We start from the raw sequence: 21,583 nt of genomic DNA, 5'->3' as shown, positions 1-21,583 counted from the left end.
TGTGATTAACAACAGTGTTAAAGCACCACAATACAGCAGATGTTTGTGACAGCGACAAGAGGGACCATAGAGGTGATCGTTGAGGAGAATTCACTCTCCCTCTTACTTTAAAGTCTCTCTGTCGAGAATCCAGCTTGGTTAGGAACGTGTCAATATGTCGCTCTTTCTTCCTGTACCACTGTAATGGCTAGACCAATGTATACCCATGATCTATTCATATTAGTGAGCAATCATTCCAGCAACTTAGTGTTGGGATTAGAGGTATTACAATTATACATTGTACATTGCTATTAATTCCATGTCATTGATCAAACATCCCCTGCAATAACACCAAATGTTCAAAATGTTTCGCTCTATCACAATTACTGATCAGAACCGTGTCCCGCTTGTTTTCAAATGTTAACGCTTTTATTAATTTACTTTCTGCAGTTCAAACAACGGATTTACCAATCGCAGATTGCCCCTTTAACAGAATGACATCTTGTCATGGTGGGGCCATGGTGGTGGGGCCAGATGGGTACTGATGCTGTACCACACCAACTCAAACTCATTACCAAGATAATCCAGTTAGCACTGAGACGACGTGCCAGAACCCCCCCCGCCCCCCCCCCCCCCCACTCCATCACTCCCGCAGATCAAAATCCCTTTAATAAGATGATTATTTTCTACGGGAGGTTTCAATTAAACCCTTGTCTCCCACTGTTTAGATGCCATTAAAAGGTCCTGTGAGGGAGGGAGTGCCATGTAACCGTTTCAGACATCAAAAGAAAAATATCTGTAATCGAGTTGTACAATTATGAGACCTCCTCTCTCCATTTATTTTGCTCTCTGTCTCTCTCTCTCTACATTTCTCTCTTTATTTATCTCTTTCCCTCTCGTCTCCCCCTCCCCCTACATTTCTCTCTCGTATACGTGTCAGCGAGCCAGCGGCATCTCTCCAAATATTATGCTTCACGTACCTCAAGTTGAGTACCGCTTGGCCTTCATGTCATCCTAAGCGCTTTCTATTCTGAGAGCGTTAGCTAATATAAGGTTTGGAAGTAGCCTTAAACCTCTGTAGTTAGATGATGTTAAATACCCCTGTTTAAGGCTTTTTGCTGTGTTTAGTATCTGGAAACTGAGCACGCGCTGACACTCTATCTAGATATCTATCTATTTTAGTAGACACTCTATCTAGATATCTATCTGTTTTAGTAGACACTATCTAGATATCTATCTGTTTTAGTAGACACTCTATCCAGATATCGATCTGTTATAGTAGACACTCTATCCAGATATCGATCTGTTATAGTAGACACTCTATCTAGATATCTATCTGTTTTAGTAGACACTCTATCTAGATATCTATCTGTTTTAGTAGACACTCTATCTAGATATCTATCTGTTTTAGTAGACACTCTATCTAGATATCTATCTGTTTTAGTAGACACTCTATCTAGATATCTATCTGTTTTAGTAGACACTCTATCTAGATATCTATCTGTTTTAGTAGACACTCTATCTAGATATCTATCTATTTTTTTATTTTAGGAGACGCTCTCATCTAGATATCTATCTATTTTAGTAGACACTCTATCTAGATATCTATCTATTTTTTTTTATTTTAGGAGACGCTCTCATCTAGAGCGACTTGCAGTAGCGAGCAGGTACAGTTTCATACTTTTGATTCGTACTGGTGCCCCGTGGGAATCGAACCCACAACGCTGGCGTTGCAAGCAGCATGCTCTACCAACTGAGCGCCATTCTCTGTCTCTCTTTCTCCGTCTCCGTCTGTCTCTCTATGTCTCTTTCTCTCTGTTTAGTTGGGGTGATATTTGTAAAGTTGAAAGTCAAACACTGCAGCTGCCACAGGATTACAAAGGATACTTTACATGTCATCATATGATTAGCCTTGTGTCACCCAGGTCTTTGTATTGTTCAATTACCATTGTACTCCATCCTTATCAAGGTCACCTAATGGTCAGTAGGCAGGCAGGCAGGCAGGAAGACAGACAGGCAGGCAGGCAGGCAGACAGGAAGACAGACAAGAGGCCCTGGACTGGACCAAGTTGGCAAGGAAGTAGTTAGACCAGGTGGTTCAGCCTGGTTCAATCAGGTAGTCACTACTCTCTCAATAGCACACACACACACACACACACACACACACACACACACACACACTCTGAAGTCCAGATATACAGGTGGAGGGTCAGACTGACTGATTACTCTCTCTGACTCCGAGACGTTGTCTCATGTCATCGCTGACGCAAAGGAATGCTGGAGGGAGAAGAAGGAGAAACAGGCTCTCTCTCCTTCTCTCTCTTTTTTGGTGTGATTCTAGTCTGCAAATGTGTAATCCTCTTTGCTGCATAATGTCGTTCTTGCTCTCCAGGAATGCAGTCGTGGTCAGAGGTGTACTAATCCCAGAGTGTGTGTGCGTGGGTGTTTCTCCCATCGGCGGCGAGCTCTCACTCTCTCTCCTTGTGTGCTGTTTTGTCTCCCCCTTCCCTCCCCTATATAAGAAGAGGAACTGGACTATGTAACCCCCCTAACATGGGACAGTCACCCCCCTATCTTTCTTCTTGTGGACCACCAGCCTCCAGCAGGGGTGTTGATGGAGGGTGAGATAAACTGTGGAATGTGAGGTGGTGAAGGGTGCCCGCTCCCCGCCACACCCAGCTCCCACTGTATGCCCCACATGCATGGCTCAGTCCTCTATGGCTTGGGCCGAGTGAGAATGAATGTCTCCTCCTCTTTTCCTCCTCTCCTTCCCTCCTCCTTCTAGGAGAGCCGATACCAGAGCCTGGCCTGGCTACAGGAATGGCAGAGCGAACGCCAAGCATGCCATGATGCCAATATGCCACACCACTCTGTGCCTCTTTGCATTTAAACCCCGTTTCTATTCTTGACTCCTATTCCAGCAACTCGGTTTCCTGTCTTTATTTGAATCTCTCTCTCTCTTCATCCCTCTCTCTCTCTGTTCTCCTTTATCCCTCTGAAGCAGTGGCCTTTTCCTTCATCAATCAGCACTGAAAGCTGCTGTGCTATTCCCAATTTCTTCCTCTGTTTTTGTTTTTCGTTCTTCTCCTCCCCCCACCTTCTCTTATTTTTCCTGAAATTCCGACAGCTCGGAAGGGGAACCATCACATACATGGGTTCTCATGGTTTCTCAGCCACCTTAGAACAATGGACCACTCTGTCTGTCCGGCGTTATCGTGTTGTTTTATTTCAAGACCTGCATGTTCTTGACCAGAGAGCCCCCTGGGTAATCTGTTAGCAAGTGATAGTGGCGTGTCAGAAACGCACCACCGATGCATACCTTGCAGCAGTCCACCCAATAAATCACTTGGACTACTCTCTCCTTCTCCTCTCTCTCTTTATCTGTATCTCTCTCTCTCTATGTCTCTCTCTCGCTCTCTCTCTCTCTATGTCTGGGGTGGCAGCTAGCCTAGTGGTTAGAGTGTTAGGCCAGTAACCGAAAACAACCGAAAGGTTGCTGGATCGAATCCCTGAGCTGACAAGGTAGAAATCTGCCGTTCTGCCCCTGAACAAGGCAGTTAACCCACTGTTCCTAGGCCGTCATTGTAAATAAGAATTAGTTCTTAACTGACTTGCCTGGTTAAATAAAATGTCTCTCTCTTTTTCTCCCTCTCTCGATGCATCACGACAGTTCATTGACAGTAAATAGTAATATCTCAGTGAAGGGTTCAACTCCAGAGACACATACAATAGACTCCCAAGACCTTGTCAAGTGGTGGTTCTATCTCTCCTATCTGTCAGTCCTATCTGTTATCTCCTCTCTCATCTCGCTCTCTGTCTCGCGTTCGTTATCTCCTCCAGTCTCCCTCTATCTTGTCTATCTTCCAACAAGGAGCAGACTCAGCCAGGCTGTGTATGTCATTTGGCTGCGCTAGTTGCTGCTCGGCGCTTGTGCTGTCTGAGAACGTGACCCATTCCTTTCCCATCATCCTCTTCATATACATTTTCAAGCTGTTTTCAGTTGTCACTGCCTGGGCAAGTGAATATATCTCTCTCTCTCTCTCTCTCTGTCTCTCCTCTCTCTCTTCTCTCTCTTCTCTCTCTCTCTCAATGGACAATGTTTTTTATGTTTCTTTGCCTTTGACCCATGTCTCTCTCCACAGCAGCTCTTATTAATGATGAAGGCAGAGCTCCAGCAGACAAAGCAGGAGTGACAGTGGGAGCAATGGCTGACAAATACCAGCTCTGTGTGTGTGTATATATGTGTGCGTGCGTGATTACTGAACTGTCAGGGAGGGTAGTGGCCAAATGAAAGGTGACAATAAAAAAAACAGGGATGTCGACCAAAATAGCAGACAGGGTGAGATGTCTTTGAGGTGTTGTCGCTAGTCGAGAGGGCATTTTGTCATGTTTGTGTGTTTGGCCATGTTGCTGAGGAGATGCTAATGATAGTTAGCGACAATCCCTGTATGTCAGTAGTGACAGTGCTAATGATGCTAACAAGACTGTGTTGAAGTGTTTGGAATTGTTCTTTGACCTTGACACAAGTTTGAGTTACGCTTGGAAGTTAATGATAAAAAGGATTAGGATTTTTATAACACATGTTAAGCACCCAATATATCCAGTGTGGTTATCGCCCAAAGGAAATCTCAATGACATTGTTTCGTATCACTCCATTCTACATATGAATTCACTGTTTGATGATAAAGAACACCGACAGGTGCTAATGATTGTCTCTCCAAAGTTACTCCACAAGGAGAGACATAGTCTTTCTTTTTATAATACAAATGACCAAGTAATTGCGCCTGGATTATTAATCTCAGAGCTGAAATGGCCACTTTAGTTTCTCATTCTGTCAACGATTTCGAGTTGAATGTCTTGGTGGGAGTCGATATTTAATATGATGACTTTGTCGTGACAGCTCAAGATGCGCCATCTCTTCTCGTTTAGTACTCAAGGGTATCAAGTGTAGAAGATGAAACACACAGACACAGATTTTACAGAGATTTGTTCATAATTCACTATGTTGTATATAAAACTGTAACAGATTCATTTGCTTGTGGGGTAAAGTAATTATTCACATTTAGTACAATATAAACTACTCATGAATGTGTTTTATTTACTAAAATCTTTGTTTTATATAAACCACTGACACCAATAGAGAATCTTCTCTTAGAAACCAATAGAGAAGCTTCTCTTAGAAACCAATATAGAAGCTTCTCTTAGAAACCAATAGAGAAGCTTCTCTTAGAAACCAATATAGAAGCTTCTCTTAGAAACCAATAGAGAAGCTTCTCTTAGAAACCAATATAGAAGCTTCTCTTAGAAACCAATAGAGAAGCTTCTCTTATAAACCAATAGAGAAGCTACTCTTAGAAACCAATATAGAAGCTTCTCTTAGAAACCAATAGAGAATCTTCTCTTAGAAACCAATAGAGAATCTTCTCTTAGAAACCTATAGAGAAGCTTCTCTTAGAAACCAATATAGAAGCTACTCTTAGAAACCAATATAGAAGCTTCTCTTAGAAACCAATAGAGAAGCTTCTCTTAGAAACCAATATAGAAGCTTCTCTTAGAAACCTATAGAGAAGCTACTCTTAGAAACCTATAGAGAAGCTACTCTTAGAAACCTATAGAGAAGCTACTCTTAGAAGCCAATAGAGAAGCTACTCTTAGTTGTTTTGTGTGAATTAGTGCTATTGGACAATTGAAAGTCAAAACAAGTACACCACAGTGTTCTATTCTAATCCCTCCCCAACCCGTTCTGTCAGACTGTCAGTCATCCCTTAACATTTACTGTATTCTAGTACGCCACAGTGTTCTATTCTAACCCCTCCCCAACCCGTTCTGTCAGACTGTCAGTCATCCCTTAACATTTACTGTATTCTAGTACGCCACAGTGTTCTATCCTAATCCGCCCCCAACCCGTTCTGTCAGACTGTCAGTCATCCCTTAACATTTACTGTATTCTAGTACACCACAGTGTTCTATTCTAATCCGCCCCCAACCCGTTCTGTCAGACTGTCAGTCATCCCTTAACATTTACTGTATTCTAGTACGCCACAGTGTTCTATTCTAATCCCTCCCCAACCCGTTCTGCCAGACTGTCAGTCACCCCTTAACATTTACTGTATTCTAGTACGCCACAGTGTTCTATTCTAATCCCTCCCCAACCCGTTCTGTCAGACTGTCAGTCATCCCTTAACATTTACTGTATTCTAGTACGCCACAGTGTTCTATCCTAATCCCTCCCCAACCCGTTCTGTCAGACTGTCAGTCATCCTTAACATTTACTGTATTCTAGTACGCCACAGTGTTCTATTCTAATCCGTCCCCAAACCGTTCTGTCAGGCTGTCAGTCATCCCTTAACATTTACTGTATTCTAGTACGCCACAGTGTTCTAATCCGTCCCCAACCCGTTTTGTCAGACTGTCAGTCATCCCTTAACATTTACTGTATTCTAGTACGCCACAGTGTTCTATTCTAATCCGTCCCCAACCTGTTCTGTCAGACTGTCAGTCATCCCTTAACATTTACTGTATTCTAGTACGCCACAGTGTTCTATTCTAATCTGTCCCCAACCCGTTCTGTCAGACTGTCAGTCATCCCTTAACATTGACTGTATTCTAGTACGCCACAGTGTTCTATTCTAATCCGTCCCCAACCCGTTCTGTCAGACTGTCAGTCATCCCTTAACATTTACTGCATTGGAAATTGACTTAAGCCCAATGGCACAGCAGAGGATTTAAACAGACCGTTTCTCCCCTACCACCAATCACGGTGCTGACATGGCCTTAGCGGGCTAGCCAATTCACATTAATACCGTGGTATACGACCAAGGTACACGTCCGAGGTACACTCCGCACCTCGTCCCATTCATCTATTTAAATCTGTAGCATCTGTTCGATACAGACGGGCATGCCAGCAGCCAAAGCACCCAAAGAATGCATTCCCATTCCGCGCGTTGCCCCAGAGCTAAAGATGGCGCCGCGCATGGTTTTACTCTGAAGTGGGCCAGGCTTTAAAACGACCGGCCATCATGTACAGCTGAGATGGAGATCTATTGACATGGCATGCCTCAATTAGACATGGAAGGGGGTGGTGTAACTTAGATAGATGTTGTTCTAATGTTGTTGGGACGGTGTGGGGGTGTGTGTGTGAGTGTGTGTGCGTATATGTGTGTCACTCCCCTCCTTACGCACACACACACTTAAAGGGACACTTCTGGATTTGGGGAATGATGCATTGTATCTATTTCCCCAGATGAACATGAACACGTGGATACTATTTTTATGTCTCTGTGTCCAGCATGAAGGAAGTTAGAGGTAGCTTCGCGAGCCCATGCTAACTTCCCCAGCCCAATGACTGACTGGAAGTCTCTGGGTATCTGCTAGCATGCTAGTAGTTCACCTGACTCTGGGAAAGTAGATAAAGGGCCTCATTGCCAAAATCCTGAAGTATCCTTTTTAGCACTCCTGGTGGTCCCTGTTCTCCCAAGGGACCCTACTTCCAAGCACACTTCAAAAGGTGTCCACTCCAGGTGCAGTACATTATAAAAAAATGTAACCCCTTGAATTGTATCATTTTTCAACCGTGGACATCAGTACTCTTATGGAACACTTACTCAACCCCACTGTTGGTGTCTGTGTTTCAGACCAATGTAAATATAATGACTTGAGTTAGCTCCAGACATTTACGGTCACAAAAAGAAACACCCTGAAATCAGCGATGGAGTTGTCAAGGCGATACACAACAGCAATGTCACCATCGGTTTGAACTTTAAAATGTTACGTACAAGGAAGCGATTTGTTTTTACCATTTGCAGCATGTAATAAGCAGCTTGGTCAGTTGGAACAGCTGTTAACTGTGTCTTCCTGTGAAAAGAGGAGGAGAGGAGGAAGGTAGCGCCCGGGCTTGTCTGAACATGGAAACACTTCACTTCCTTTAGGCACTTACCTGAGACTGGCCCCCACCCTCCACACCCCACTCCCTCCCATATACTCCATACAAATGATGTGCTGGGCTTGACCCAGATTGACCCTATGCCCTTTGATCTCTCTCTCTCTCTCTCCCTCTCTCCTGCTCTCTCCTGCTCTCTCTCTCTCTCTCTCTCTCTCTCTCTCTCTCTTATCCCTCTCTCCCTCTCTCTCATCCCCCCCATTTCTCTCCCTCTCTCTCTCTCTCTCTCTCTTTCTCACTCTCTCATCCCCCATCTCCCTCTCTCTCTCTCTCTCTCACTCTCTCATCCCCCATCTCCCTCTCACTCTCTCCTCCCTCTCTCCTCTCTCTCTCTCTCTCCCTACCTCCAGACACAAAATAAGTGTGGGCTGAGGAAGCCTAACTCCTGCTTTTCCTCTCTTTCTCCTTCCTCTCCGTCCCCCACGCTACCTCCTTCTGATTCCTCCCTTTCTCCTCCTTCTCTTTCTCCTTCCTCTCCGTCCCCCACGCTACCTCCTTCTGATTCCTCCCTTTCTCCTCCCTCTCTTTCTCCTTCCTCTCCGTCCCCCACGCTCCTTCTGATTCCTCCCTTTCTCCTCCCTTTCTCCTCCCTCCCTTTCTCCTTCCTCTCCGTCCCCCACGCTACCTCCTTCTGATTCCTCCCTTTCTCCTCCCTCCCTTTCTCCTTCCTCTCCGTCCCCCACGCTACCTCCTTCTGATTCCTCCCTTTCTCCTCCCTCCCTTTCTCCTTCCTCTCTTTCTCCTTCCTCTCCGTCCCCCACGCTACCTCCTTCTGATTCCTCCCTTTCTCCTCCCTCCCTTTCTCCTTCCTCTCTTTCTCCTTCCTCTCCGTCCCCCACGCTACCTCCTTCTGATTCCTCCCTTTCTCCTCCCTCTCTTTCTCCTTACTCTCCGTCCCCCACGCTACCTCCTTCTGAATCCTCCCTTTCTCCTTCCTCTCATTCTCCTCCCTCCCTTTCTCCTTCCTCTCCGTCCCCCACGCTACCTCCTTCTGATTTCTCCCTTTCTCCTCCCTCCCTTTCTCCTTCCTCTCCGTCCCCCACGCTACCTCCTTCTGATTCCTCCCTTTCTCCTCCCTCTCTTTCTCCTTCCTCTCCGTCCCCCACGCTACCTCCTTCTGATTCCTCCCTTTCTCCTCCCTCCCTTCTCCTCCCTCTCTTTCTCCTTCCTCTCCGTCCCCCACGCTACCTCCTTCTGATTCCTCCCTTTCTCCTCCCTCCCTTTCTCCTCCCTCTCTTTCTCCTTCCTCCATCCCCCACGCTACCTCCTTCTGATTCCTCCCTTTCTCCTCCCTCCATTTCTCCTCCCTCTCTTTCTCCTTCCTCTCCGTCCCCCACGATACCTCCTTCTGATTCCTCCCTTTCTCCTCCCTCCCTTTCTCCTCCCTCTCTTTCTCCTTCCTCCGTCCCCCACGCTACCTCCTTCTGATTCCTCCCTTTCTCCTCCCTCCCTTTCTCCTCCCTCTCTTTCTCCTTCCTCTGTCCCCCACGCTACCTCCTTCTGATTCCTCCCTTTCTCCTCCCTCCCTTTCTCCTCCCTCCCTTTCTCCTTCCTTTCCGTCCCACACGCTACCTCCTTCTGATTCCTCTCTTTCTCTCCCTCCAGACCTGAACGAGTGTGGTCTGAAGCCCCGGCCGTGCAAACACAGGTGCATGAACACATACGGCAGCTACAAGTGCTACTGCCTCAATGGCTATATGCTGATGCCTGACGGGACATGTGGAAGTGAGTGGAATGTCACATGACGTGGGTCTGTGTGGTGTGAACAGTGTGACGGTCTGTCCCTCTTCTCTTCGTTGACTCTGTTTGTATTTCTCTGTCGGTCAGTCTGTTGTCTCTTCATTTTTTCCTTTCTGTCTCACTCTCTCTCTCTCTCTCTCTTGCTTCCTATCCCTCACCTCAAATGTATTCACTCTTTAAAGCCATTAGAGTACTGTGCTCTTTCTTCAATTATGAAGTCCATTTTCACATCCACGATTAGACCTTTGACCACACTATGGTCTCTCCTGCTATGATAAAATGTTTTGAGAAAAAAAGTCAACATCCCATTCTATCCACTCACCGTTACCGCTACAGGCAGGCTCTGGGGAGCCAACCCCAGTATGCATCCTAAATGACTATAGGCCCTGGTCAAAAGTAGTGCACTATATAAAAAATATAGTGCCGTTTGGGACGCACCCCCAGTCAAATATGAAGTAGATGTGGACTTTAACCTTTGTATATAAAATGGGACTGTTATTGCTTAGCCCTGAAGGTATTCTGACTCCTCCTGTAGAGGGGATAGTGTCTGTGCTTGCCCTCCAGTAACCGCTGATATTTTTATTTCTCCTTTCCTTGCACCTTTTGCAACCACACGATCTTATCGAGAACCTTATAAAAGTGTGAGAGTGCTCACTTGGGTGTTCCTTTGATGAAAGCAGTAATGATATCGCCCCCACGTGAATGTGGAGGCCCCCTCTTTGAGCGGCAAGGTTGTTTTGCTTTTCTGATTTGATTCTGGCGGCGGCAGAATTATTTACGACTTTTACCCATCAGGAACAAAAACCACAAGATACCCGTGGAGGTATAACATCAGAATATCCATGTGTGTTCTATCTACATATGTCGAGTGTACAAAACATTAAGAACACATTCCAAATTGCGTTGCCATCAGAACATCCTCGATGCCTCGAGGCGTGGACTCTGCAAGGTGTCCAAAGGATTCCTCAAGGATGCTGGCCCATGTGGACTCTAATGCTTCCCACAGTAGTGTCAAGTTGGCTGGATGGCTTTTGGGTGGCGGGCAATTCTTGATACACACGGGAAACTGTTAAAAGCTTTAAAGATACTTCTTGAACCTTTCTCCTCCCCTTCATCTACCCTTTTTGAAGTGGATTTAACAGGTGACATCGATAAGGGATCATATCTTTCACCTGGATTCACCTGGTCAGTCCATGTCATGGAAAGAGCAGGTGTTCCTAATGTTTTGTCCACACAGTTGGGAGCTATGTATTTTTTTTAGGACACCTCAAGTATTTGTTGATCTTCCTCTCTCTTTCTCCTCTTCCTCCTCCTCGTCTTTGATCAACAGGCTACTCTAACGTTTTATCAGCCTGGCCTGCGTCCCTCCTCTCCTTCCTCCTCCTCGTCTTTGATCAACAGGCTACTCTAACGTTTTATCAGCCTGGCCTGCGTCCCTCCTCTCCTTTCTCCTACAGTCTATTCCAGAGAACCTGCTGCAGCAACAAACGTAGCAACTTTCATGTCCTTTTTTGGAAATGTTGTGGAAGAGAAGTGGGAGGGGGGGGGGGGGGGGCTCCACACAAAGAAATTATTTTATGTTATTTTGGTGAGCAGCTTGAACTCCTGAACGACCAATGAGAATGGAACTACAGAGTGGTGTGTTCAGGACAAACAGGAGGGCGATAGAAGAGAGGGTGAGAAAGGGTTGAAAGTGAAGTGAAAGGAGGGTGAAGGGTGGGTATTTTGTGAGTGCCAATATTCCACTCTACCTAGGTTGTGATCCAGAGAATATTGCTGTAATTAATCCTCACTGTGAGTCTTCCTGTGTCCACGCACCCGCTTGTGTGTGTGATCTGTGGTGTGTGTGTCCTTAATGTTTGTTTGTGTGTGTGTGTGTGTGTGTGTGTGTGTGTGTGTGTGTGTCCTTAATGTTTGTGTGTGCATGTGTGTGCATGTGTGTGAGAGAGAGAGCTAGCTATAACCTGCTGCTGTATCCCCTCCAGATACCCGTACCTGTGGTATGGCCAACTGCCAGTATGGCTGTGAGGTGCTGAAGGGAGAGGTGCGCTGTCAGTGCCCGTCACCAGGGCTTCAGCTGGCGCCGGACGGAAGAACCTGTGTGGGTATGTTCTGTTCTAGTGTTAAATATATCAGCACGCACGCACATAAGCGTACACACACACACACACACACACACACACACACACACACACACACACACACACACACACACACACACACACACACACACACACATCCACACACACACACACACACACACACACACACACACACACACACACACACACACATCAAGATGTGTGAGCCTTATTCAATTATTCAACGGCAGAAGAAGCGTTGCTTCTTTTCTTGTAATAGAAAAACGTGAGATGGGTGAGTTTCTTTCAGTCTTGTCAGCCTTTGAATTTGCTGAAGAGATGATCAAATGAAATTTGATTGCCACAGAGCTCGACAAAATACCCTTGGAAGCAATGAAAACACAAGTTAGAATATCAAATAAGCCCTTGAATGGGGAAGACAGCAGCAGGGAGAAGAACCTTCCTGTTGTTCTCAAACATTCTTCTTCACTTTCTGCTGGCCCGTTGGCATTCTGAATGTCCTTGACAACCTCAATGGTGATTCCCTCTCTCTCTCTCTCTGAGCTACTAATTACATTTTTACTACGTGGAGACTGCATAATGGCCTTTTTTAATGAAGGTGAATGCACTGACTGAAGTTCACTGGGAGAAAAATGACCAGGGATCTCTCTCTCTCTTACATGCCACCACTCAGATGAGTACATTTCAGGTGGACAAATTGAGGCAGTTAATCCGTGTCACATCTAAATGCAGGCTCTGTCTATTGGCTCAGCTTAAATACAAGCTCTGTCTATTGGCTCAGCTTAAATACAAGCTCTGTCTATTGGCTCAGCTTAAATACAAGCTCTGTCTATTGGCTCAGCTTAAATACAAGCTCTGTCTATTGGCTCAGCTTAAATACAAGCTATGTCTATTGGCTCAGCTTAAATACAAGCTCTGTCTATTGGCTCGGCTTAAATGCAGGCTCTGTCTATTGGCTCAGCTTAAATACAAGCTCTGTCTATTGGCTCAGCTTAAATACAAGCTCTGTCTATTGGCTCAGCTTAAATACAAGCTCTGTCTATTGGCTCATCTTAAATACAAGCTCTGTCTATTGGCTCAGCTTAAATACAAGCTCTATTCGCTCAGCTTAAATACAAGCTCTGTCTATTGGCTCAGCTTAAATACAAGCTCTATTCGCTCAGCTTAAATACAAGCTCTGTCGATTGGCTCAGCTTAAATACAAGCTCTGTCTATTGGCTCAGCTTAAATACAAGCTCTATTCGCTCAGCTTAAATACAAGCTCTGTCGATTGGCTCAGCTTAAATACAAGCTCTGTCTATTGGCTCAGCTTAAATACAAGCTCTATTCGCTCAACTTAAATACAAGCTCTGTCAATTGGCTCAGCTTAAATACAAGCTCTGTCGATTGGCTTGGCTGAGCCTTAAGGCGATGCACTCTAGTCGCAGTTTGAGACTGAGGGGAGGCAGTGGGGGTGTGGCTTTAAAACAGAGGCACATCAATCATTGTTGTGGAAGGAGAGAGAGGTTTCTAGCCCAAAGGTGTTACAATGGCTCTGGAAATATTTGAGGAGACCTCTTCAACCCTTTTCAGAAAGAGGAGGGTTTTTTTAATGGAAGAGGGTGTCTGCTTTAAATCAATACTATGGTGAAGGGTTACCAGTGTTAGCAATTTATGTTATTCTTCAATAACACAAACTCCAAAGCAAATCAGGGTGAGATCGTCCTCTCAAACTCTGCATGGTGAATTTATCTTCAAAATATTCTTATACCAGAGAGAGTTGATAGCTGTTCCAGGGTAGGATGATTTGGATGCGTTATATGGGGTGGCAGCGTAGCCTAGTGGTTAGAGCTTTGGACTAGTAACCAAACTGTATCAAGTTCAAATCCCCGAGCTGACAAGGTACAAATCTGTCGTTCTGCCCCTGAACAAGGCAGGTAACCCACTGTTCCTAGGCCGTCATTGAAAATAATAATTTGTTCTTAACTGACTTGCCTGGTTAAATAGAATATGTCTGGTCCAGTCTAGTAGTCTCTTTGTTATTTTGTGTTGTTCCTCTGGCAAGTGAAGAGGCCCATGGCAAGTCCATGTCAAATCCCTCAAAAAATGGGTACATAAATCTGAAATGCTGCAATCTTTTGACAGGCGATGGAGATTGAGAGGCGAGAAACATGTTGAGGACAATACGCTATGATTAACGAGTCATCCTGGGATTAATGAGTGCTGATTAATGATTAACTCCTGGGATTTTTGGATTGTTCCAGAAACTAGACAGCTTCATATTTCATTTATCCTTCTCATAAAAATGGCCAATTAATCAAAGGGTTTGTCAGCAGAAAAAACAGCTATGCAGAACTGAATATAAGCCGATAAACACTAAATATGAAGTGATTGAATGAAACAGCACTGCTCTTTCTAGGCAAACAGTTCTTTTCATGGGTAGGTTTTCAGACAGAAAAGCAGTGATTGATTGGAAACCTTGTATATATTTTGTCCTGTTGTAGGCTACCCTATAGAATGCATCCATCTTTCTCTTAGACTCTCCATAACACTCGGTAAGTTTCAAGTTGGTGTAACTGTCAGAGTGGTTTCCTTCATGCAACATTTTACAGCACATTAACTCAGGGTTTTAAGTGAAAAAAGACTCAGTCCTTTAGTCCTTTCAATGTATTCCTGCCCATGGAACTACAGAGGTGGTTTGAGTCTACCCTGACGGAGTAAGCTGTTAAAACCTTCACCACTGTGGTGTGTATTGTTCTGATCATAGGATTTAATACATAATCGGCTTTCGTTCGTGTTTGAATAAACCCAAAGGAGAGAAAAGAAGAAATAAGGAGAGAAAAGACCTGTGAAAGAGAGGAAATGCTGTTATTTTGAAAGATGCAGATGAACCTGTAGGCTATAGTTATATATGTATTCATGTAATACCTATATGTGTTGATGTGTTGCTAGCCAACCTAAGCATACACGAAGAGACATGTATTTCCATTGATTTACATGGATATATACGGCTTTGGTAGAGGTGAAACTATATGTTTATTAATAAAGAATGGAAACTAGCTAGCTGATTAAACGATGGTATTTATCACATGTATTGAATCAGAGCCATGATATTGTACAGCCCTTCCTTCTTAGCATTAATGCCTCTCCTTCTAAGTATTAATAAAGACTCAACTATGAACTGTAGTTTCACCTGTAATGTTCTTACTTCCAGACGTGGACGAGTGTGCGAGCGGCATGGCCACGTGTCCCCGGTTCCGTAAGTGCGTCAACACATTCGGGAGTTACATCTGCAAGTGTCACGAGGGCTTCGACCTGCAATACATCAACGGGAAGTACCAGTGTGTAGGTACGTAATGAGGTCATCCAGGCTTCCGCACGTCTTACCTGGGGTTTAAGGGTCAATAGGTCAAAACGGGCAGGCTTGTTGAGATGTTTTGACCCATCGCCGAGTCATTGCGTCTGGAGCGCAGGTGTTGTTTTTACATTCATCATTTTAAGAGAGAGATAAGAAGAAAGAGAGGAGGGGAGAGAGAGAACGAGGGGAGAGAGAGAACGAGGGGAGAGAGAGAACGAGGGGAGAGAGAGAACGAGGGGAGAGAGAGAGAGAGAGAGAGAGAGAGAGAGAGAGAGAGAGAGAGAGAGAGAGAGAGAGAGAGAGAGAGAGAGAGAGAGAGAGAGAGAGAGAGAGAGAGAGAGAGAGAGAGAGAGAGAGAGAGAGAGAGAGAGAGAGAGAGAGAGAGAGAGAGAGAGAGAGAGAGAGAGAGAGAGAGAGAGGAAAACGGCATAACCTTAATAAATCCTGTCAAATCTCTAAGTATTTACTGCATCTTCTCTGAACAAATCACATTCACTATTTAATCTTGAACAGAGAATCATTCAGTAAGTCTATTGCAGGGGTGTCAAAGTCAAATGGACGGAGGGCCAAATAAAAAAATCAGCTACAAGACGAGGGCCGGACTGTTCGAATGTTCATTGAAAAATTTTTAAATGACGCATATAGTCTAGTGAACCTAATTGAACCTACTGAAAACCTAACAAATATATTACAATATGATCAGATAAATAAAGCAATATTTTCTTATGGCTCTGTCAGTAATCTTTAATTTTCAACAGACACAAAAGACAAATTTCCTTTATATAAATATCCCCATAACATGAACATTAAATGAAAGAAACCGGTATTCAAGGCACCATCAGTAGACTATATTTTCTATTTTAGCAAAAGTGGGCTAAATTTACTTCAAAGAAAAAACAATAATAGCAATTTTCTATCATCCACTCAACTGAAATATTTTTAAAATATAATTGGATTGAAATACAAAAAAATAAAGTGCAAAAATCTATTAATCAAAAACAACACTTTGTTTAAGGAGAAGTAACATGCAGTGAAAACAAATATTAAATTTTAACTTTTAAACTTGAACTGAGTAAAAACTCTAAATATGTGATTGCACAGTAATGTTCACTTGTTTGAGGTTGAGGGTGATACTTGGTGGTGTCCCATCTTTTCCACAAGTTCATCAATGTTCGGGGTAAGGCTCTGAGCTGAAGAAATCCTCAGAATTGAGTGGAGGTGTTCAGCAGTAAGTCGACTTCTGTGTGATGTTTTGTTCAGGTTCATCAAAGAAAACAGTTGTTCACACAGGTATGTGCTGCCAAACATAGACAACGTTTGAGCAGCCTGGATGCGCAGCTGGGGCATTGTGCCGGGGAGGAAACGGGCGAACTCCGCAGCACCCACTGCCGCATATTTTGCCCTCAGTGCATCATTGCATTGGAGGTCAATCAACTCCATTTGGAGGTTTGGTGGTGAGCTTTCCACGTCAACAGCAAATGGGTTACCGAGCAGTTCCAACCTGCTTTTTTGTGCTTCAAAGTCAGCAAATCGGCGTCGAAAGTCAGCGGCAAGCATACCTATTTTATCAGCCAACTGTGTGCTCGGGAACGCACTGGTAGAGAGCTTCTCTTTCATGGTCTGGCAGCTGGGAAAGTGGCTCAAATTTTCTTTCCGCATCTGCGTCTCCCACAGAGTCAGTTTGGTTTTAAATGCCTTCACTGTACTGTACATATCAGAGATGACACGATCCCGACCCTGCAGCTGCAAGTTTATTGCATTCAGATGACTCGTAATGTCACACAGAAAAGCCATTTCACACAGAAACATTTCGTCTCGGAGTTGTGTTGTGTCTTTCCCTTTGCTGTCCAAGAACAGACAAATCTCCTCACGAAGCTCGAAACATCTTTGAAGCACCTTTCCCTGGCTTAGCCATCGCACCTCTGTGTGATAAGGCAAATCACCATGCTCCGTTTCTAACTCCGTCAGAAATGCCTTGAACTGGCGGTGATTCAAACCTTTGGCTCTGATAAAGTTAACTGTGCGCGTGATGATGCTCATTACATGCTCCATTTTCAAGGCTTTACCGCACAACGCTTCCTGGTGTATGATACAATGATAAGCTGTCAGCTCACCTGTCGCGTTTTCCTCTTGCATCTTTTCCCGTATCTTCGCCACCAGTCCGCTCCTGTGTCCACACATCGCAGGTGCTCCGTCGGTTGTCAAACCCACGAGTTTTTCCCAAGGCAGCTCCATCTCATTTACACATCTTGACACCTCTTCATACAAATCATGCCCCGTAGTTGTGCCATGCATAGGACGTAAAGCCAAAAACTCCTCTGTCACGCTTAGGTTGGAGTCCACTCCGCGGATGAAAATTGACAACTGGGCAATGTCAGAAATGTCGGTGCTCTCATCCACAGCCAAGGAATATGCAATAAAATCTTTTCCCTTTTTCACAAGCTGCTCTTTTAGATTGATGGACAACTGGTCTACTCTCTCGGCAATGGTGTTTCTGCTCAGACTCACATTTAAAAAGAGTTGCCTTTTTTCTGGGCAAACTTCGTCACAAACTTTAATCATGCAGTTTTTGATGAAATCCCCCTCCGTAAATGGCCGGGCTGATTTAGCGATCTCTTCTGCCAAAATAAAACTGGCCTTGACAGCAGCCTGGCCTTGTGATTTGGCTTTTTTGAACAGAGCCTGTCGAGATTTGAGGCCTCGTTTTAATTCCTCTGCCTTTTGTAGCCTTTGTTCCATGTCCATATTCTTGTTTTTGTCCGCGTGTTTCGTTTCATAATGTCGTCTCAGATTATACTCTTTCAGTACCGCCACACTTTCTCCACACAGAAGACACACAGGTTTTCCAGCTACCTTCGTGAACATATACTCCGACTCCCACCTTGTTTGAAACCCCCGGTTCTCAGTATCCACCTTCCGTTTTGCCATTTTTGATGGGTATCTGAAAGTTAATTTTACTGTGATGCTGACGACTGCTGTGCCAATAAATATTGAAATGAAGCAGCCTACTGCTCGGTGCGTCACCTTTGCATTGTGGGAAATGTAGTATTGGTGCGTGTAAAAGATCTGCGGGCTGCCGGCTTGCTGCGGGCCGGTTCTAATAATAAATCAAGATCATCCCAGGGGCCGTAAAAAACCTTCTTGCGGGCCGGATGTGGCCCGCGGGCCTTGACTCTGACATATGTGGTCTATTGGAATGACGCCTCCTCTGTTCTCACGCCTTTGAGATGTGTCAACAATCAAAAATTAAACACTGTCAGTTGCAGTTGTGAATTGTTCACTAAACTCCTCATAACGTATTATCTGAATGGGTGAGGGTTTTAATGAACTAACAAGCATTCTTCGTAAAGTATTCAGTGTACTGATTCTCTCTCTTCACTCTAATAAATAGCACTTCCACTAATAAAAGGAGACGTTGACGTAAACGCTGAACTCCCTCTCTGAGTGAAGGGGAAATTAACCTTGGCCAATTAGCATGCTGTACTTCTGCTGCCTTTCACTGTGTTTATGTGCTATGCAAGAGCTCTCTTTTCTTTCTTTCTTTCTGTCTGTCTGTCTGTCTGTCTGTCTGTCTTTCTGTTTTTGTCTCTCCCCTCCCTCCCTCCTACTCAGCTATGTGGTTCTCCTGTCTTTCAGATGTGGATGAGTGCTCCTCAGGCCAAAACCAATGCAGCAGTTTCGCCACCTGCTATAACACGCCTGGTTCCTACAAGTGCAAGTGCAAAGACGGCTACAGGGGGATGGGCCATGACTGCAAACGTAAGCTAGGCCACTGAATGGCCCCGCGGCCCCTCTCTCTTTTTTAAGGGGACAGGGCCCCCTTTTTATTTTCTTTGGTGGTGTTTTTTGAAGGCTGGAGGACCAGATTACGGGGTAGCAAAAGTAGTCTGCAACCTAAGAGCAAGGGGCTGAAATTCTTGTCTTCGTAATGGCTGTCACTCATGAGTGAGATAACTCCGCCCCTTATCGTCTAGTACGGCCATCTTTATCTTTAAAGACAGTCAAACGTTTTCCAGACGTCAGATGTCTCTTTCTTTTTCTTCTTCCTCCGGCTAGTGTCTCCTTCCTCTAACGTGATAGACCACTCAGACGCCTGTGTGTCTCTTTTGTCTTTGTTGTTGCTGTTCGCACAGCGGCTCAATGGCAAAAATAAAAGTCATCTATTATCATGATATATCCCCAGTAGTTGAATATTTTGACTGAACCACTGTACGCCAGTCGGTGTCGGCATCTCAAATTGCACCCTATTCCCTATATAGTAAACTATTTTTGACCAGAATGTTATACGCCCTGGTCAAAAGTAGTGCACTTTATAGGGAAACGGGTGCCGTTTGGGATGCTACCAGTGTAGCTAGCAGCACACAGAACCCCTCCGCCTGCCAAGACCACTAGCAGAATCCCGACACTGGTATTTGAAACAATCTGTCGCCCTACCGGTGTGATACAGAAGTGGCTCAAGGGGGAGGGAGTTGATTTGCGATATCCTATTTGTGTGTCACATGCTGTATCAAAGCCCCTCCGTAACCCGAGAAAGCTTGAGCCGAGACTCTCTTTGAGAAGCCCCACACCCCTACCCTCACCCCCCTTCAGTCCTCAATCATGGAGCCCTTTTTCCTCAAGTCGTCCCTAAATGCCTTTTCTATTCTGCCCTCCGACCTGTGGAATGCGAGGACAAACAATAGATGGGTCTCGCGTCTCTCCTTCATGACATCAGAGGCTTTGGGGGTGATCCTGAGTGCAGGGATTTTTCTAGGTGTGGTTGGTATCACTCCACACATGAATACCAGCTAGCTGGTTGTCTGGCTGGCTGTCTGGCTGGCTAGCTCAGGGCTGAGAACTATGACTGCTCTATCAGGGGATAAAGTGGAAATGAATGTTAGAAAATGAGTCTTGATATAAGGGGGTGATTTGGTTTCAAAGATAAAACATTTAAAGTCCCTCAATGAGGGGGAGTATACTTTATGGATACAGAGATAAAGCTGGTTGCTTGTTTACGCAGGTAAAGTCATTGCAGATGAAAGAGCTGGCCTTTCTTTCCAACGGTCAGTTGGTCACTGCAGTCACCACTTCTTTATGCCTCATTAACACCAAAGAAGTCAGGGTCGTGTTCATTAAGCACCAAACTGAAGAAGAAAATACACTGAAACGGAGGGACTATCTGGACACCTCCAATTAGAACCGCACATTTGTTTCCATTGCAAAACATTTTGTTTTATGTTCTTTTCCCTTCCAGCCATTCCCAAGGTGGTCATCGATCCCCCCAGGTTCCCCCCGAACCACCACAACATTATCCCTGACTCGGACCACAAGAGGACCACCACCACGATCCGACCGCCCATGACCGCCAAGAGAGTCGCCCCCACCGCCCCCAAAAGAACCACAACCACTCCCAAACCAACGACCACGACCACTACTACTACAACTACTACTAGAGCACCTTCTACAACCACACTACCACCTCCCCCACCTCCTCCAAGGACGATGCCCCCCGCCCCTCGTAAGCCAGTGGTCCCCACGAGACCACCAATCATACCCACCAGGAGACCCCCTGCAGTCACCCGTAAGCCCTATGTGCCCCCACGGCTTCCCGCCATCACCTCTCCACCGCCCCCCACCCGCAGGACCCCACCCTACGTGCCCACACGCCGCCCGCCTCCCCCAAAACAGCCCGAGCCGGTCACCCCAGTGGACAACACCATCGAAAAGGAGGTCACCAAACAGAGAGGTGACGTCCACAGTAAGTTTGGTTTTTGTCTTGCTTGAGGTTTACATTGACTGTTATGCATAGAGTGTGTGTGTGTGTGTGTGTGTGGCATCCATAAAATTCTGTATGTCCACCTCAGCTACTTTTCAGCAGATTTGGTTAAAAAGATAAATCATTTTCATCGGCCGGAGAGTCAAGGGTGAGCTCCGACAGCGAAACCAGATGGGTGGGGCTTAAGCTTAAGAGGGTGTGAACGATGCTGAATGGGTGTAGACAAAGAAAAACTCTTCACTAGATAGCAAAACATTTAAAGGCGATATTCTCAAAATTGAGTATACAAGTTGATCAACTTTCAAAGCAGAATGACTTCCCATTGTTCCTCCTGCAGTGTATGATATACCATTGTCTAGTTCTGAGTCTCTACTTTTATCTAATGTAAAAAAAAAACACAATTTCAAATGTTGTTACATAAGACCGAATCCAGGTGGTGAGTCCCATATGCGGTCAATTTATCTTGATAAGATGCTTGGCAAGTTTCTGCCAACTGGATGTGACCATTTGCTTATGCATATATCTTTCATCTGGTTCGTAATATATCAGGCATGATTGTGAAATATGTCCATCCAACCATTCCCCATGACAGAATGAAAACACTTTGTCTTTCTGTCAACTAATCAGTTGTGAAGCGGTCCAGAGTAAATCAAGTGTGTATTATTATCTTAACCCGTTTTCAACAGAAACTGGAGAACATCTGAATGCCATTGAACTGAGGGGGATTGTCA

General features: G+C 44.9%; 1 protein-coding gene across 9 annotated transcripts in view; it reads left to right on the top strand.

Annotated features, from left to right (window-relative positions):
• The window catches only part of LOC118936741 (nephronectin-like), a 59,029-nt gene that overhangs the window by 23,034 nt on the left and 14,412 nt on the right, over positions 1–21,583 (top strand). For 4 of the 9 annotated variants that reach the window (XM_036933822.1, XM_036933825.1, XM_036933823.1 and 1 more), the window contains 5 exons: positions 9,524–9,643; positions 11,644–11,763; positions 14,954–15,088; positions 18,734–18,856; positions 20,331–20,834. In XM_036933822.1, coding sequence (XP_036789717.1) covers positions 9,524–9,643; positions 11,644–11,763; positions 14,954–15,088; positions 18,734–18,856; positions 20,331–20,834 — 1,002 coding nt within the window. Of the gene's footprint in view, positions 1–2,501; positions 2,601–9,523; positions 9,644–11,643; positions 11,764–14,953; positions 15,089–18,733; positions 18,857–20,330; positions 20,835–21,583 lie in introns of all 9 variants that reach the window. The other 5 variants (XM_036933820.1, XM_036933819.1, XM_036933818.1 and 2 more) reach the window with 2 other exon arrangements.

This window comes from Oncorhynchus mykiss, chromosome 10 (genome assembly GCF_013265735.2).
Source record: "Oncorhynchus mykiss isolate Arlee chromosome 10, USDA_OmykA_1.1, whole genome shotgun sequence".
NCBI lineage: Eukaryota > Metazoa > Chordata > Actinopteri > Salmoniformes > Salmonidae > Oncorhynchus > Oncorhynchus mykiss.
The sequence above is the reverse complement of the archived record's forward strand: the minus strand, read 5'-3'. Positions and strand labels throughout refer to the sequence as shown.